This window comes from Nansenia antarctica, assembly GCF_963989245.1.
Source record: "Nansenia antarctica genome assembly, chromosome: 6".
NCBI lineage: Eukaryota > Metazoa > Chordata > Actinopteri > Argentiniformes > Microstomatidae > Nansenia > Nansenia antarctica.
This window is the reverse complement of record NC_137676.1, coordinates 38783976-38803435: the sequence shown is the minus strand read 5'-3', so window position 1 is coordinate 38803435 and position 19460 is coordinate 38783976. Positions and strand designations below refer to the sequence as shown.

The window sequence follows — 19460 nt, the reverse complement described above, 5'->3', positions numbered from 1 at the left end:
ATTTAAACACAGACATATTTTGACAACCTTTCTGGACATTTACAGAGAAATAGCCTCAACACAATCAACAAATTATTTTATACATTAAAACTAACTTGTGAATTCAACAGTGAAATATCACAGACATTAACATTCATTTTTTAAGAGCTCAATATAAAGGAAAGCATATTTTTCAGTACATTTTTGTGTGAACTGTAGTAAACAGAATAGACCTGGTATTAGGGTCAGAGTCAGACTAGGAGACTCAGAACTATGTTATGGGAGAGTTGTTAGCTTGTCCATGCATTTCATAGTTCATCATTATAAAGAACTACAGTATTTTGGGTTAACAGAGTGTGTTCAATTGTATGTGCAATGTTCATTCCATTCCAAAAGTCACTATCCTTTGGGTTTTAGTTTGGCGTCATATTTTAATTATCCTGAGGAGAGAGGTTCATCTTTCCAGTTAACCTTGCAACAGAATGTAGTGCTAGTGAGAGAGTGCATCAACACGAGAGTCCTCATGGTCACCACCAACAGAGCACAGTCCTTCTTCGTATTCTTCATAAGGGTTGGTCCTCACCACAGTAAGGTCTACAGAAAATGTCGACCCTGCTGTCATCCCTGGCTACCGCAAGAGGACAGGCTGTCGTACATGGAGTCACTCAGAGACTCTGGGGTCTCTAGGACCTGTGGGCGGCTGGGGGAGAGAGCCTCTTCAGGCCGCTCCCTCAACAGCTCCAGCCCCGCCTCCCGGCCCATCTCAGGGACACTGGGAGCACGACTCTTCCCCCGGCGACTCAGCCCTGCCTGGGCAGGCACGGGAACACTGCCTGGGTCAACGACCCGGGACACAGAGGGACCGCAGGCCTTCACACTCTACGGAAAAGAAGGAGGGAGGACTTCAATAGTTGAAGGTTACAGATAAAGCAAAGGTCACAATTGTAACACAGTCCAGTCCGAATCGTCAATATATTCTTTGTTTTACATTTCCAATGGTTTATATTGGGGCTGGATAAGGCAATGGTACAGATTTGTACCATCCTCACCTGATATCGTAATTGCAAAATGCTTGATATGGAGATAATGATTTCAACCCACCCCTCTGAATGGAGAGCCATATGGAGCTGGTTCCACTTCTTCCTCCACTGCTAGGTACACCTCTGCGGGTCCTGCAGGCGCCTTCAAGTTGGGGAACGTCCAGGTCTTTGAGCGGGGGGAGAGCATGTGTGCTCCATAGGTTTCTTGGTCTGCAAGATTCATTTTCAGGATTATTCTCAGGATTATTCAAAATAAAAGGAAATTCAACCCATACATGCATTTTTATTTCTTAAAAATGTTTTCTTGGGGTACATTTGCCACCTTCGCACAACTACAAAAGAAATTCAATCTCCCAAACAACAACTATTTTAGATATTTACAAAATACAAGATTACTTACGAAAATATTTAACAGGATTTGAAACCGAAAGGCTTTCAACATTAGACAACTGCCTTAAAACGTCACCATATAAAGACAATTTCATCTCCAATCTATATGACACCCTACTATCAATAACATCTCCAACTGATGAAAGTTTCAAGACCAACTGGGAAAAGGACATCCAAATACCAGATGACATATGGGAAGAAAGTCGAATACAATGCTCAAAAAACGCCAGACACTGTCTCATACAATTTAAGATACTATATAGACTACATTAGTCCAAGGTAAAAATACACAGCATGTATCCAGACATATCACCCATGTGTGATAAATGTCATTCCTCAGAGGCAACTCTCTTTCATAGCTTTATTATGCTAACTTTATTATGCCCCAAAGTTACATCCTTTTGGACTGATATCTTCAACAACATCTCAGAAATTCTAAATATTCCATTGGAACCAGATCATTTACATTTACATTTTTGGCATTTAGCAGACGCCTTATTCCAAAGCGACTTACAATCAATACATTTGAATACTAAGCATGTGAATCAGCAGTCCACTATTCGTTGCAGGAAGAGTACTCTAGCTCGGGCCCGGGGCCACTGATAGAAGGAACAACCTTCTCCCTATTATCGCCTTCTACTATTTTTTTATTTTTTTTATTTTTATTACTGGAGAAACTGAGAAACAGTACAAGGGGGGCAATAGAAGTTCTTAGGGACACAGTAGAGGGGAAAGCGGGTGTCTTTAGGAGACGTAGTGGTGAGGGTCAGAAGATGTCTCAGGAGGAGCAGTTAAGATGTAACCTGAAGAGATGGGTCTTCAGTCTACGACGGAAGATGGGTAGTGACTCTGCCGTTCTGACAGCCGTGGGGAGCTCATTCCACCAGCGGGGAGCCAGTGTTGTGAAGAGACGTAATCGGGCAGCCCGACTGCTGTGTAGAGGAGGTGGGGCCAGTCGGCCAGCCGAGGTGGAGGAACGGAGTGAGCGGGCAGGGGTTTGGGGGGTTACCATTTCCTTCAGGTAGGCAGGGGCTGTCCCTTTAGCTGCCTGGTATGCAAGCACCAGGGTCTTGAATCTGATGCGAGCTGCTATCGGGAGCCAGTGCAGGGTGCGAAGGAGAGGGGTGACATTTGGGGAGGTTGAATACCAGCCGGGCAGCAGCATTCTGGATGAGCTGCAGGGGTCTAATGGCTGAAGCGGGGAGCCCAGCCAAGAGTACATTGCAGTAATCCAGGCGGGAGATGACCAGTGCCTGGGTCAAGAGTTGCGCTGCCTCTCTGGTAAGGAATGGTCGTATCCTTCTGATGTTGTAGAGGAGGAATCTGCAGGAGCGAGCCGTTGCTGCAATGTTCTCCGCACAGGATAGTCGGTTATCCAGGATCACTCCAAGGTTCTTGGCTGTCAGGGAGGGGGTTACAGTAGAGTTCTCCACTGTGATGGAGAAGTCTTGGAGAGGGCAGGCTTTCCCGGGGATGAAGAGGAGCTCGGTCTTGTTAAGATTGAGCTTGAGATGGTGGTCAGCCATCCAAGTTGAAATGTCAGCGAGACATGCTGAGATACGGGTTGCCACGTGTACATCAGACGGGGGGAAGGACAGGAAGAGTTGAGTGTCGTCTGCGTAGCTGTGGTAGGAGAGCCCATGTGAAGAGATTACCGAGCCAAGAGACTTGGTGTAGACAGAGGGAGAAGAGTAGGGGCCCTAGGACGGAACCCTGGGGAACTCCAGTGGAGAGGGTTCGTGGAGAAGATAGCGATTCTCTCCAGGTCACCTGGTAGGAGCGGCCCGCCAGGTAGGAAGAAAACCAGGAGTGTGCGGTGCCAGAGATGCCCAGTTCTGAGAGGATGGAGAGAAGGATCTGGTGATTGACTGTGTCGAAGGCAGCAGACAGGTCAAGGAGAATGAGAACAGAGGAGAGGGAGGAAGCTTGGGCAGAGTGGAGGGCTTCCGTGACAGCAAGGAGCGCAGTCTCAGTGGAATGCCCAGCCTTGAAGCCGGATTGGTGGGGGTCTAAGTGATCCATCTTCCGGAGATAGTCAGTCAGATAGACAGATCCAATCCTTTATTGATTATTCTTGGTGTATCTGATGCATTAAGAAAACTCACCACAGCCCAACAACAATTCCTCTCTTACTGCCTAATCACAGCAAAGAAATGGTTACTTATGTCAAAGAAACAACAGTCCCTACCTCCAAAATGTGGCTACGTCTAACCAGTACATTACAGTACATTACATTTGGAAAGGATAAGATATATATTAAAGGACAGACTCCCACGATATAATGTGATCTGGTAACCTCTCATATCACACCATACACATATAAGTTCCTAAGTTATAACATACACTTACACTGGTCAATCTTATTTAGTGAATACATGAGTGAGAGAAGGATAGGGGACAGGGAAGTGGGAAAATAGGGAAGAGTATGGCTACATAAAGATAGGGAACTGGGGCTCTTTTATCTGTTTATTTTAAATGTTCCTCACTCTTTTTGTTAGTTTTTTGATACTGTTCCAAATCTCAAGGTGCAATCCTATGTTTCTTGTATCATCTGTATATGAAGACACCTAAATATAATTGTATGTGCCAAATCTCAAAACACAATATTGTATTTTTTGTAACATGTTATATATATTGTTATATATGTGAAGATACATGTGAAGATACGTACTTACTTATCGTTTTCGATACTGTTCCAAATCTTAAGATACAATGCTATATTTTTTGTATCGTCTGTTGTGTGTATGTGCAGATATGTGAAAATCATTTTAATAACTTTTTTATATAAATGAAAATGAGCGTACTGTATGTATACGATTGTTTGTTCTTTTTTGGCTCAATAAAAAACATTTGATTTAACAAACATTTTCTTGCTCATGACACAGAACATGACAGATAATATTACTGTCACTAACACTACTGTCACTTGAGTGGACGTTTTCTACTGTACTATCATCTTACAAACTGGCAAGACCAGTAGTGTCAGTCAGTACCTTCATGAATGACTCCTGCTGTCTGTATGGATGTCTTCCCCTGCGCGGCAGAGCCGTAGAGGCCTGGGGGAACCAGCTCTCTGTGTGGCTGGTAACACTCCTCCAGGGAAGTCATCTCTCTGTCCAGGGTCCTAGACCTCCGCCCTGCCTTCCCTGGGGAACCTGAGGCCTGGTTCTCTCCTCCAGCCCTCATTTTGGACAGGCTCCTACCCGCTGCACCACCACTGTAGTCAGGCAGAGGGAAGGTACCGATGCCACTGTCTAGGGTGTAGGTGGAGGCCCCCGAGCCTGGGAGGAGAGGAGGAGAGGAGGAGAGGACAGAAAAGAGGAGGACGAAGAAAAGGAAACACATTACATTTGATAAACCCTTTTTGTTTCCCTGTTAATCAGTTTGTTCTGATGTCTTATGAGCAAGTATCAAAATTCCAAACCTCCCCTTCTTAACATTTTTACATTAACATTACATCTGAGATCTAGATTGTTTACTTCTTCACAAAGCACGGAACATTAGAAGCAGAACGTTTTCTTACCTGCAAAGTGCTGAGAATGAACTGAGTCAGCTAAATTCTCGTCTGAAGTAACTTTGCTGATCATATCTGACCCCTGGGGAAAACAAACAACAACAAACAGTTCTCATTATGCACATTTTCACAATAATGCTATACATTAAATTCAATGTAATTCAATTCAATACAACTTCGTCTAATTAAGAAAGGCATTGCCTGATCACAAATACTGTACATCCATCCCATAATAGAATAACAGTACACAAACATCTTGTTACATAAAGTGAAAGTACAGGTGGTAACTCAGCTATACTGTACCTTGTCCATGTCGTCCCTGCTGGTGATGTGGCCCTCTCTGGCGGTGGTGTGGCTGATGAGGCCTTCGATCTGCTGACCGAACATGGGTCTGGAGGTCTTACAGTCGAAGGAGAGCCGTCGCTGGGGAACAATGATGCTGCCGTCCTGACCATCCACCCTGGGCACAATCAAAACACTCAGTTAAACTAATAACGCTGCAATCAGTAACTTCTCATTTCCACAGTGGCAAACTAAAGATTACAAAATTAGGCCAAAGTCCAGTACAAAAAAACAAATGGTGACATCACCCAAGACCCACCCTTTCAGTTTACAAACAAGTGCCGTTTTGAACAGAGACGAAAAATGACAAACGACCCCTTTAACTAGCCATAGAAACCCAGTATCTATTATTCACTTGTGTTTGTATATCTATCTATTCATGTATCTGTGTAAGTGAGTATGGGTTCTAGAAAAGCGCAAAATAAATTGTGACATGGTCTGGTGAAAAGGACCGCATGTCTGGCAATTCTCAAGTCGTGCAAATGAGCAAAAAGCTCCTTAAAAAAGGGTTGACGAACCCACTCGATATATAACAAACAACAGTTTTAGGATCACTAAAATACCTCTACTTCTCTGTCTCGTCTGCCGTAGGCTACTGGTAAGTGATTCATGGCTTGTAAACAAAGTTACGCTTTAAGATGTGTTCAAAAGCAAGGACTGTGTGATCATCTAATTATGTGTAGTTATATGTTTTTAGCTTGTTCATGTTCTATCAGAATGTTATATATAAATGCTAAACATGCAGTGAGATGTTCGTAGCGATGTTCCTTTTCAGCGCTAGCTATTAGCAGCTGTTTTGCCTGTGCTTTGATTCAGAGCGTGTTTCTCTGCTATTTAGTTTGAGGTGGACCAACATTCAAATAAGCATCAAATAAGCAATCTGCTTCAACTATTTTCAGATTTTAATGTATGACACATCATTTTAAAGCTTACAATCACTTTCATAAACTGGAAAAATGACCATGCCCTACTTGAGGACTTTTTAACCAAACCCTGTCACAAATGTATCACATTACTATTTCTACCTGTTCAGAAGCTGCTGCATGAAGTTGTCTGAACGTGCTCCCCTGTACATGACGGCCAACTGTCCCTGACTCGGGTCCATCACCACCTCACAGGAGTGGCCCCTGCCTGATCTCTCCACGAAGAGCCTCTCCTCCTCCAGCGCCCGCCTCAGACTCTCTGCCTTCTCCATCAAGGAGGAGATATTGAGGCTCTCCACCCCCTCTTTGCACTTGGCAGCCATCTTGGAGTCCTTCCCAACAGAGGGTATATTAAGCTTCCACTCTCTCTTCTCGTCCTTGACCTTCGCTGTGTCTGGTTTGCGGCTCAGTGCCGGCAGCTTGCTTTTCTTCAGGCCGAACCAGCTGGCGATGCCGTTGGACGCTTTCTGTTTGACCTCTGTGACCTGTCCTCTGTCCTGCTCCTGCAGCTTCAGCATGTTCTCCTCTATGCCCTTCATCACTTTCTGTTCAATGGCCGACTGTAGAACGGAGACAGGGACAGGGACAGGGACAGGGGCAGAGTGTCTCTTTTCCTCCTGTGTGTCGGTCGGTCTCGGGGGAGGAGGGGGAAGGCTGTCTCCGTTGGCTGGGTTTCTCCTCGCGTTCGCTCGAAGCTTGCTCCTGTCCTCTGATTTGGACGAGTACCGTGGCGCCTCCGTGGGTTTCCCCCCTCTGCTGACAGAAGGTGTCTGGCAGGGCTTGGAGGGGGATTTAGGGGGGACTTTGTTGGGGCTGTTGGTATAAGGGCTGGGAGAAGGTTTACCATTGTAAAAGAGGTTTAAAGACCCAGGGCATTTCATATTGTTGCGTAAAACCTGAGGGGTGTCGGTGCTGGGGGAAGGTAGGCCAAGTTTACCTTTAGTGCTCTCTGTCTTGGCCACCCCCACTCTGGAGGAGAGAGTGTCCAGCTCCGGCTTGGCCACTGCAGGACCAGATGGCAGAGACTTGGCCCCGGGCTCATGTGGATGACAGGAACCAGGGAATTTCAATGCAGAGCTGCCAACATTACCTTTAGGCTTTCCATCCAGAGAGTCAGTATATCTCGAGTGTCTTTGCTCCTCTAATTGATGATCTACAACAGGCCTCTCCGTCGTCTTGCTTCTCTCATCGCTATAGGCTGTGACTGATGGGTTCTCGCTGCACTCTGTGTTTTTTGGCTTGTCTGCTGGTAGAACAACGCTGACTTGTAAATCCTCGGAGCTCCTCAGCTTGCCCAGTGCGGCCAGCCTGTCTTTGAAGGTGTGGTGGCTGCTAGACTCAGCTGGCTGCCTCCCAGCCCCGGGCCTCTTAGGGATGGACGAGAGATCGTTTCTCTTGGCAGCCGTTGGGCCCTGGGAGAGCTCAGAGTTTTGCACGGTGGTCTCTCTATGGTCCTTGTCCTGTGCTCCGTCTTTCGTCCTTGGGTAGTTTGCGCTGCTGCTCTGTGCTTTGTGGAGGCCGTATGTGCTGGGCAGGCTATGATGGGTTTGCCAGGCAATGTTGTCTATTTCAACATCCGGATCGGACGAGGATGAGGATGATGATGAAGATGAGGAGGAGGAGACTGAGGCAGGGGAGAGGTGCTGTTGCTGTTGCTGGGGACTGGGGATACTGACACTGTCCTCCTGTAACGACTTTACTAGCTTCCTGTCTGTTTGTAGGAGAGGGCCACTGCTGCTGTTGATATGAGAGGGCAGCATGCTCGCATTCTCAGGGCAGTGGGACTCCCCCTGCTGGCTGGAGGTGGAAAGGTCAGAGACATTCTCATAGTGAGGAGGGACCCTCTGGGAGATCCTGGGGGAGGATGAGGCCTGGACAGGCACAGTGGCAGGGACGGTGGCAGAGGCCAGCTTGGTGGTGTCGTGGCTGGGTTTGGAGGAGGCTGAGAGGCTGCTGCAGCCCAGCTCCTGGCCTGGTGAGGAGGAGACGTCCTCTGTCTGCGGTGGGGAGGTCGGAGCCGAGTGTGTTGCAGGATAGGAGTCTGACCTGACGGGCGGAGGCGGTCTAACCCTCTCTGTGGTAGTGGCTTTGCGTGTAGGGACGGGGGAGTGGTAGACCTCGTAGTTGTTGGTGCGACAGGGGATCCTGGAGCTGCGTGTGAGCTGTGGACTGAGGCGGACAGGACTGGCAGCAGCTTGGGTCCTCTCTCCTATGGAGGGGATCTTGAGGAACTTCAGTATCTTGGACGGGGTGGATATAGCAGCAGCCTCCACGTCGATAAGGCAGGAAGGGTTGGGGCTGACGGCTACGTTCGCTCTCCCAGAGAAAGGCTCGGGCTCTGTGCTGTCCTTCTCTGGGATTGACTCTGTGTCGTCCTCATTCCACACATTTGCGGAGCTAGCGCTGTCGGTGGCGGAGAGTCGCAACCCGTTGTGAGTGAGTTCCCTGGTTTCCATCTCACAGTATGCTATCTGGGGGCACTCCACCACTCCAGGGACGGGCAGTTGGGAGGCAGGGGAATACCCACCACTGCCCTCGTCAGAATTCCCTTTGAGACAGCTTACCTCAGTGTCCGGGACCTGCTCTTCAGCAGCCTTCAGCCCCTTTGGCCCTTTCACCGCTTGCTCCGTGATCTGGGTGGCTGGACTACTCTCTGTGCCTGTGATTGACAGGTAGGAGTTAGGGTCTGCCGGTGGCTGGGTCTGCTGTTTCGATGAGAGACTGGACATCTCCACGGACGTGCTGTTGATGTGGTGGTGTTCACTTATAGCAGCTGTGGATGAAACATGGTTTGGGGTGGCTGAATTGAGCTTTGAGGGGCTGCTGCATACGTGATTATACTTGAGTGGACTGTCCAGACTCCTCTTACAGTGTGAAGGGCATGTGTGACCTCCCTCGCTTTTCGAGACCTCCTCACCGTTGATGTGCTGGTGGGTGACTGAGTCAGGGTCCGAACAGGAGCAGCGGCAGTGTGTGTGGTGGGCCTTGCACTGTAGAGGGAGGTCTCCAGCCGCCAGGACAGTTTCTGTGGACATCAACACCTGGCTGTAGTCACAGAAGGAGATGCCTGCCGTGGTGGAGGAGGGGTGGAACTTGAGGGGGTCTGTCTCCTCCATTTTGCGTAGGACTTCCAGGATGTGTGCTTTCTTCTTGAAGAACGGGGACAGGGCCTCCATGGAGGCGGCCGGGCCTCGGGGGCCTGGGGAGGCGTGCTGGTGAGGCGTGCGGTAGCCATTTCCCTTTGAAAAGAAAAGATCCATATCACTCCATTCAATAGCACTAAAACCTCACATACAGTATACACAAAGGACATTTGACAGAATAAAAACATTTGTTTGCATTTTAAGGAAATCCTTCTCAATAGAGAAGTTTGTCTATTGAAAATAAACAGTGAAACAGGAAATGTGTTTTATTGTGTCTGAATAAGAGACCATAGACGCCAGTTGTGTATAGGAGTGGTGATTGAGGTGTTGTTGGTGATTGCTTTGTCCTCACCTTGGCTTGTGCTTCAGTCTGTGACTCCACCTGCTTGGCAGGGTCATTGTGCAGCTGTGTATTGTACTCTGGGAGTGGTCCTGGCTGCACCTGTAACAGGAGAATCAAGGCAATTATGATATTATGTACACAGCAGCTAAACTTAGCCTTGTCATAATGTCTATACAACAACACAGCAGCTAAACTTAGCCTTGTCATAATGTCTATACAACAACATGGAGCTGAAGGTGAAAGTGACTAAGACATCGATTTTTCAAACACACAGACAGATAATGCGGTTGCTTTACCTGGTAGTGAGCGCTGGACTGGTTGGGCAGTTTCTGCTGGAAGAGCTCACACAGCACCCTGTTCTGTCTCTCCAGGTCAAACACATGCATCTTCAGCTTGATGCACTCCTCACGTAGATCCTAGTCAGACAGACAGACACACACAATGTGTGGAGGCACCACTTTACATGTAGAATTCATCCGTAATTCGTAGTCTTGCTGCTTGCGATTGAGAGATGAAATGTCTATGAGGGTAATGTTTAGAAAATACTGTGAACCCAAGTCAAATGTTTTTGATGGTGGAGTCTTTATGTTGAATTCGTACTTTACCTTTTGGTTAAGAAGGGCTTGGACCACATGGTTGGCCACCTAATAACACCACAAGGGAAGAACAACTTTAAACACATTAGAAATGTTGCTGTTTTTAGCTGATGTATGACATCCTGGTGCAGCACAATGTTGTTGCACAATGATTCAAGTCAGAAAATTCTGAGTGTATGTATTTTGGGCGATACATTCTATTTTCTCAGCTCCTCTTAAAATGATTCCCCATATGCTGTGATGTATGACATAGAGCTCTGAAGTGTGACGTGGCTAGCTTGGTTGTCAAAAATAACTCTCCGAACTCCTGTCACTGGAGTTAAGCAACTTTTACACACATTTCATTGATAATAGTTCCTAGCTACTATATGGTGTTACTTTCCCAAATAGCTCTGTGAATCACTGGCGTGGGCCTTTAAGAGATCATTGGTATCATTAAACCTGTGTGGTAAAACTCTAGGAGCTAGAAGTAGCTGTAGGAACAACTTTGTATAAACACGTTGTTACATAGTCATTGGGTAATTATATAGTATAGAGTTAAGTGATTCTTTTTATTACAAAAGTGGAATTAGTTCTTAATTATAGTTACTAGACAGGTATATGGGCAACTTAATGTTAAGTGTGGCAAGCACATCTTTGCAACACATCAGATCACAGAAAACAGACATTTAGAAGAACATATTACCAAGCTGAATCAATATCAAAACTTGACTTACACCCTAAAGTGTCTCTGCTTCAAAATACCGGTAGTCAAACATTTTCCCAGAACTCACCTCATCCAGGCATCTTTCATACGCCTCTCTTTGACTCTCATTTGCCAAGACTAGGGCAGAATTTTCTGCCTGTTGAAAGAATTGAAATAACATTGAAATAAAAATAAAGGAGTTACAAATGTGTTGAGATTAAATTCTACATGACATTGTATTGTGTTCAATCATTTGTTCGGTTTGTTGACTCACCTCCAGTTCTTTGAGTCTGTCCAGGAGCTCACTGCTGTGGTCCTCCTCCAGGTAGGACTCTATGTCCCCCTCGTCCGACTCAAAATCCTCATCACACATTCTCTGTTCTGTTTCATCAGACATTGTTTTCATCTGTAAGAGAGAGATTAACAATACATACTACAGTATGACACCACAAACATGAATAGGCCCAACATGACAGGAAGTGTAAAAAGAAGAAATAATGAAAGTATTACTGTCAGTTCTTGATGATGTAGAGATGATACTGTATGTAGTAGGCTATGTATCCCTCTGGCTGTGAGCAGGCTTTGAAAGCAAGATCACTGAGTAATCTCTTACTTGCATAGTGAGAATCTGTTAACCAGGACTATGGGAGCAGACTGAGCATATGGCAGAGGTGCGTACAATAGGTAAGACTAGCAATGCTGCTGTGGAGTGGTGCGGGGACGCTGTGACAGCTGGGGCTGGTGGAGAAAGTCTGGGAAGATGGGGCTCTGCCTGGATTTCACAGGCATATTAAGACAGTGTGTCATTAATAGGGATAAGACAAGCCCTAATTCCATGTAAGTCATGTAAGCCCTGCCAAGTAAGCCACCCTCTTCTGACTCACCCTCATCAAACGATAGACATGTCACACACACACACACACACACCGCAGGACACACGACCGTCAGACAGAACACACACTGCAGGACACACGACCATCAGACAGAACGCACACTGCAGTTAATAAGACTGCAGGCCTCAGCACCACCATGTTTTTAGTGCATTTCTGCTTTATTGGAGAGAGAAAATAGAGAGTGACAGGTGAGAGAGAGGGGGGATGACATGCAGGATATGTAGATGGCCAGAATCGAACCAGGTACTGTGAGATAATATGGTATGCATAGGCATGGGAATTTATAAGATGTTATTGATACCGATTCCATTATCGATTCTGCTTATCGGTTCGATTCTTTATCGATTCCTGATACATTTTTTGTGTGGAAAAAAAGGCCTACACAAGTTTTCAGCGTCAACGCAGGTGTTTTATTATCTTGAGTCTCTGTCCACAGTGTAGAATGTTTGCCTTATAACATTTGAACATGTTAAAATGAATTACAATGCCCCGCGGTGGTGTAGCGGTCTAAGCACTAGCCACTAGTGCAAGCTGCCCACCGGAGACTGGGATCGAATCCCAGCTCGCCAGACCCGGATATGGCCGGGGCACACACAGGGAGCGGCATATTGAGCGGCCGCTCCCGAGGGCGGTATAGGCAGGGGTGCACAGGGGTGCACATAACTGGTGCGCCCCTCACGAAAACATTCGGAAAGTATCGTAACTCGTACTTTCATTCCGCGTATCGCGTATCGCACGGTTATCACGCCGCACGTGAAAATTCAGTCCCGAACGACTCGTCGCTAAAAGGAAAAACAACACCAAGGGACTTCACGTTTCTTTTCTCTGAAGCTTTCAAACGTTCAGACGTTTGTTTTACAGCTTCATTATCGCACATAGACCCCTGACCCAGGGAATATGGTTGGGAATTCTATTAGAATAAAATAAAAAAAGACTTTGTTGCACAATCAAAATAATGAGCTATTTAAAGTGATAGCCTACAACATCCTCTACCATGGTTGAAATTGAGGACAGTATTAACAGCAGTCAAGAGAGCAGTGATGATGATGATTAAGCTTGTAGCATAAATAAATGCTTAGGCTGTAACTTTTTGTTGAAAAGTTGATTTCAGTGTTTACAGAACAGAGCAGTGCTTAAAGAGATGTCAGTTGATTTCATTGTGTTTAAAGAACAGACATTCAGTTAGTGCTTAAAGAGATGTCAGTTGATTTCATTGTGTTTAAAGGAGTCTGACAGACTTTCATGCTTAAAGAGCAGTCATTTGATTTTGCATTTGTTTCTTTTGTTTTGCACACAATCATTTGTTCGTTCATCTTTATTTATGAATAAACGTCGTTTTGCTAATATAAGTTATCCATGTATCCCTTTTTTATCCATCCTGTGGGACGGGTCGTGACTCGCGAGCTCGGGGAGCACCAAGCAGCATCCCTAGGTGCTCCTCTGAGCACTGGCCCCAAAAAGTTATGTGCACCCCTGGGTATAGGAATATTTCCGGACAAGGATCCGTCGCGCAACAGCGCCCCCGGGGTGCCGGAATAACGGTGCTGGGCTCGAGGAGCCAGACAGCTAGTCTGCCTGGCGGTCTCCTCTGGGGCTGCCGGCCACGGGGTCGTGCGGCGGATCCTACGCAATAGGCAGGGGATAATTGGATGCTAGGTTGGGTTCAATTGGATACCAAATTGGGTGAAAAAGGGATAAAATCTGAAAAACAAATTTAATTTTATAAAAATGAATTACAATGCTCCTTTTCTTAAAAGGATATAACATGGAAAACAAATCTAAAACTGATTGATAAAATAAACAATTCTTCTTTAGAAAAATAGGCATGTACACCTAGTAACATTTGAATAAATTACAAATTACAATACTTCTTTTCAAAAGGGAATAAGCTTGAACCACATATAAAATAATCAATTATTCTTTAGAATTTAGAAGGTGTGGCCAAAACAAGATCATGTGAAGACTGATGTCTGTCCTATTTAGAAAAGAGGCTACTGTGAAGCCAGCAATATCATTATGCTGATAATATTAAACTATGCATTTTACTTGTCTCATTAATTGGAAGAGTAACTTCATAATATAATTAGGCCTACCAAATTACCATAAACCAATTGAACATTTACATACAACTTCAAGTGAGATACTACCGCAAGATTAGTATAGATTAGAATAGATTAGATTAGAATAACACATGCCGGCATCAATAAAAGGAATCGACAACCTTGGAGGCGTACGATTTCAATGGATCGAACAATGTGTTACCTCAACTGGTACTTCTTGATTCCCATCCCTAGGTAGGCCTATGCGCCTTACTGTGCTACGCCACTTAATCTCCCACCACCAAGCTAATTTTGCGTGTTTACAAGAATTTAAGGGAATTATTTACGAATATTGATGAATCACCCATGTATGGTCAACCTCATGGCTCTATCTAAACTGTAGGTATTGAGCAGTTATCAAGAGCGAGCTCTACTGCACCTTTAAAGGAGGGCTGATCAATGCCTCTTGTACAATAGTGGAAGCAGATATTAGATGGACATTTAACCTTGGACACCAAAGTGTTATTGAAGGGTTATAAATACCATCTATTCTGTACCTAATGCACAAAACAGCTCCTGGCAACACACATGCATCTGCGTTTATGAACGTCCATGTGGATTATACAGGATACACAAGTCTGTCTAAATATAACATGTAAACGCATTAGTGCAGAATTGAACAATACATCACTACCGAAAAAAAGAGAAAAAATACCTATATAGACACTTCCAGAACAACAAATGGATTGTAGACTGATCAACGTGGCCCCCCTTTTCCATTCAAATCCTATTAATGACATAACATTTCCAAGATCCGTAGAAAATGCTATGCCTGCGAACCAGCACAAACAATGTGATCCTAGGGGTCAGAGACAACCGTGTGCTGAGCTACTGCATTGTCATGGTGGTGCTCAGGGCCATGGCCAGTCTCACAGCTCCCACACAAAGGCCCATTGAGAGGCAGAGAGGCTGTAGTTTAGTCCAGGGAGAGAGGCTCAGTGTAGCCCCCCTAAGACTGCAGTGCCAGGCAGCTCCTACCACAGAGCACCCCAGAGACAGAGCACTGGGTACAGACACAGGGCTGATCGGAGAGGCTACGAGACGGATGCTTAATTAATTTGTCCTCGGGGACTGCTCCATCCATATCGCCTGCTGCCTTATCATCACCTTCTGTGATGATAAAATATCCCGGGACATTTGTCATTTGTCACCGAAACAATTTAATATAGGCCTATCCCAGGTAAATACCAGATTGTAGTATATACCGAGTATATACAGGCAATTACAGACTGTGGTAACTGATAATACCGGTCATAAATCACATATGCGGGTCCCATCATCTTGCTCTTCTTTCTCTCTCTCTGCACTGTAAGATAGAGAACACTGACTATATATTCTATGTTAATACAGCAGCTAGATTATGGCTGCCAGCCAGTGAGACATAAGCAGAACCCTCACCCTTTTGTGTCTGATCACTAATAACCCGACACAGCCTCTTTAAATAGGAACCATGCCGATAAAAGGGCAAATAGGATCTTCCACTATTGAATAGTCAGCAGAGAAACAAACATACATTCTCACTAGTTTGTTATTTCAATGCCACAACAAACAATGCCATAGATATTTGCTGGATGAGGAAGCAGAGAATATAACACACAGATAAGAGGGGACCCTATGAGGTTAACATGGTCAAGCAACGGCTGTGATTTAACAGACACATCCACACTATCCAAACTACATGCAAATAACAACATGTAAACAAAGTGCATGAAGCCACATTTTTCACAGGTTAAGGCACAACCAATGAAAAAGAACAAAACAAGTGTCGTGTATCTCTGATGTCACACCATATCATGTGTCATCTCTGAGCTGGAAGGCATACAACGTTTTTGTTCTCCCTAAAACGTAAAATGGATGCATATAAAATGAGTGCTTGAGGACATTTAGATGCTTTCATATGGAGACAAATAAAATGGTAACACTATACTGGAGGAAAACTTGTGTGTCATCCACCATAGATAATTAGCCATAGTGTCTTTCATAGGAACTACCCAGCAGCCATTGCAAGGAGGGTTTGTTTTCATGGGTGGTGAAAATAATCACAATTCTATAGGTGGTCAGACAAAGACAAGAACATAGAACAGCTGGATCCTTTGAGAGCGTCCTAGAAAAACATAAACGCAAACACTTACCTGTGATGTCAGATCTCTTTAGAGCCGAGAAGACAAGTCAAGCTCCTGTCAGGCTGACACCTCTTTCCTCCAACGTCACAACCAAGGAGCTGAGGAAAAACAAAATGGAAACATACTGTTACCCTCTCCACCCTTCCTTTTGTCATCCCCCCAATCCTACCAGCCAGTCAGTCCCACCAGTCAGAGCATCTAGTGATGTCTGATGCCTGTTCACATCAAGGCCATATTCCTCCCTGCCTCATTTTAATTTCCCTGACAGAAAAATAAAACACAACATTGTCATCTTGATAGAAGGGAGCTTTAAAGTGGTCATAGAGTGGCCTACATGGGCCTTCCTATCTTTTTCTCTCTTCTCGCTCTTCTCTCCCTTTCTCCTCCTCTCCTCTCATCTCTTCTTAGAGCACGCAGTAAACTGAGAGGGATCTCCATCGCCCACGGGGAGATACCGACGCAGACGCCAGCCTCCCGCGCCAAGACCACAAGCCTCCTTTCTCCTTCTCTCCCTCTCATCTTTCCTTTTCATCTTCTGAGTCATTGTAAAGTGTAATGAAATAAAGACGGATGAATAATTCAACAGACAGACACAAGCGTTTAAGAAGTCCCCTTTCATGTCCTTGTGAAAACACGGCCATGCAGACTGCAGACACAGCATATTACAATCAATTCATTTGAACTTCCAGTCAGTAATCAGGGATTCCCTATTACTGAATTCATTGGTAATTATGTTCTGTTTCCACAAGATTTAGCTCCTCCTAGCTAAATGGGACCTCACTGATTCTTGCAAGGCTACAGTTCCAGTCTAACCTTGTTCCATCACATCAGTTTAGACACAGAGCCACAGTATTAACTCTTCACTCCCTATAGTGCCTTTTAGAGAAACGGGGCTGATCCTGGTTAGATCTTGTCAAATCCAAATGGGATTAGTAGTGTTCAGCATCTGCCCTTCCACGCAGGGCTTTAGCTCCAGATCATCAAAGCAGTCAATCAACCTGCTCCTGTGTGAAAACAGTGATCTGTGATCTCTTGTGGGACAAACACAACACGGCAGATCACATGTGAAGACACAGAAGAAAATGGTACTATCCAGTCATGTGTAGGAGACCGAAAAAATAGGACCTCAGTGACTAATTATCACTGTGAGTTTGCCTGTGGGTTCTAGTGGTGCATTGATATCACACCGAGTGAGGTCATCTGAAATCGAACTCAAAGAGTTCAAAGTGGCTGGGCTGGTGAGATGCCGTGAGGAACGAGACTACTATCTATTCAAGGAATGAGGGCAAGGCTAAGGAAATCAAAGAAGAGTCTGCAGAGCAGAGAGCAGAAGCCCTCCAAGCTTCTTAAATCATGTCAGTCACACACCCTGGGATTAGGCTGAGGCAAGGCCCGTCTAAGGCTCCATGTCAAACAGCACCCTTCCCATCTGCCAATCTAGGGTGGCACAGATTGATGTTCTCTCAGCGTGGGCAGCGTGTGTAGGCGGTGGAGAGGTAAACAGTATGACTAGAAGACAAACACAGACAGTTTGTGCAGGACCTGAAAATCACAGTAATATAAAATGATTTTACACATTCCACTGTAGTTTTAAATAGATATCTAAGCAGAGTGATATTGTACATAGTACGAATCAGGGTATCAGGTTTCTTTGTTAGTGCAGCTTCTGGTATTTGGCAATATGAAGTGAGGCCGATACATACAAACACAATATTTTGGATGAGGGGGAAGACAGGGAATAGAGGATTGGGGGAGGGGTAGGTAGGTGGGTGGATGGGGGGTGGTACTCCCAAAGAACTGAACGGTTGGATTGAGGCCATCTCTGAGAGTAATCAAACAGAATGGAGGCCTCTATGGGATATTTCCCCATCTTTGCCAGGCAACCCCCAAAACCCCACCCTCCCCACAGGAACTGCACTATAGGCCTGCCAGTGCCAACACAGTGAGACTGTATGGGTTTCTCAATAAACAACAAACAACATTTGTAACACATTCCCTCTATCCCCAGTGTGTGATTTATGACACATTGATATCAGAATATCAACTCCAATGTCTCCATGTTAGGGTGGAAGATGAAGAAAATAAACAGACATGTTTATTAAGCCGATTAGTGCTTCCCGAGACACAGTCCATTAACCATTGATAGGGAAGGTTTCTCATTGAACAACAAACAACATTTGTGTACATCTCTGATTCATGATACATTGTTCTCAGCAAAACAACCCAGTATATTTCCATGGTCCATTAGTTGACAGATCCGATTGCTGATAGGTTAATGAAAACAGTTTGTTTACTGCTGCCCTAGGCGTAGTCCACTGATGCCACAAGCACACCACAACACAGGGGGCAACACGGACCTGCCTGTGTCTGCCTGCTCTCTGGTTCCAGTGTCCATCTGCTCTGTCAGACCTCAACATTAATGACACATGTGCTGTGCATCTGTAACATCACCTACCACAACCACAAGTCATTATCTTCACTAAACAAGCAATATCTTGACATTTAATTATAGCTACAAGAAAACCAAAAAAAGGCAAAGAAACGACATTTACAGGAGCTTTGTGTTTTTTTCAGCACAGATATACAGTATTTCAGATTACGAATGTCTGTGTCCCAAAAATGTCCAGTCTCACCTTGCTTCGCTTCCTGGCATCCAGTCACAGCATCCAAGACAAGATCCCCAGTACACAGCAAATGGAAGTCATCCGAAAAAGGCCACAAGGGAAAAACATTTGTGTTTTCCGGCTCAAGTGGTGATTTTTTCGGTGAGGAAGTCAGCTTCCTCTACACTACAGAGAGAAAGGGGCCCGTCCTTGGGCATGTGTGCATTGTGTGTATGTCTGTGCTGTCTGCAGTGTCTGCCATGTCTCCCATTGTTCCAGGGCGAGGGAGGCAGGCTTCCTACCCCAATAGACCCAGCCTACTACAACAGCTGTGGACCAGCCCCCACCTCTCTTCTCTTCTCCTCTCCCTCTCCTTATCCCCTCCTCCCACAACTGCCTCTGCCTCTGCTGCTGCTAAACATTAACCCTACAGCTGCTGGCCGGGGCCATAAAAGAGAAAAGGGGGGTTACGTTTCAAAAGAGATCCCACCATGTAACGCACAAAGGGAGTGGACAGAGAGGACTTCCGACAGGCCGGTTGAGTAATGGAGTTCTCCTACAGGCTGTTCATTCAGCCACTGGTAGAAAACATCGGCTCTGTGCTAAGAGGATTTTCATACTGAATCAGACCGGTAATGAGGGTCGGATTGGCTGCCCAGGACCATGCAACAGAGAAGATCATGGCAGTGAATGGAAAATAAATTTGCAAAGTTGGCTTTGTGTAGTAATGTGGATTGGAAGAGCAGCCTATGTTTTTTTTCTTTTTGGGCCAGCCTCAATAGATGAC

General features: G+C 45.4%; 2 protein-coding genes across 2 annotated transcripts in view; both read right to left on the bottom strand.

The window, feature by feature from the left end:
• Positions 1–597: 597 nt before the first annotated feature.
• The window catches only part of LOC308160508 (nck-associated protein 5-like), a gene marked incomplete at its 3' end in the record, with an annotated part of 50269 nt that continues 31406 nt past the window's right edge, over positions 598–19460 (bottom strand). The window contains exons 7-12 of the mRNA XM_080534421.1: positions 6291–8553; positions 5227–5383; positions 4933–5005; positions 4403–4690; positions 1081–1229; positions 598–858 (exon numbers count right to left, since the gene is read on the bottom strand). Of these exons, the coding sequence (XP_080390547.1) occupies positions 598–858; positions 1081–1229; positions 4403–4690; positions 4933–5005; positions 5227–5383; positions 6291–8553 (3191 nt within the window). The remainder of the gene's footprint in view (positions 859–1080; positions 1230–4402; positions 4691–4932; positions 5006–5226; positions 5384–6290; positions 8554–19460) is intronic.
• Positions 8586–11367, bottom strand: LOC308159626 (uncharacterized protein; the record flags this gene model as incomplete). Its single annotated transcript, XM_080533445.1, has 7 exons — positions 11230–11367; positions 11044–11112; positions 10280–10318; positions 9971–10090; positions 9684–9773; positions 8753–9427; positions 8586–8591 (listed from the first exon to the last, which is right to left on the bottom strand). The coding sequence occupies exons 1-7, from the start codon at positions 11359–11361 to the stop codon at positions 8586–8588; spliced, it is 1131 nt and encodes a 376-aa protein (XP_080389571.1). The 5' UTR covers positions 11362–11367.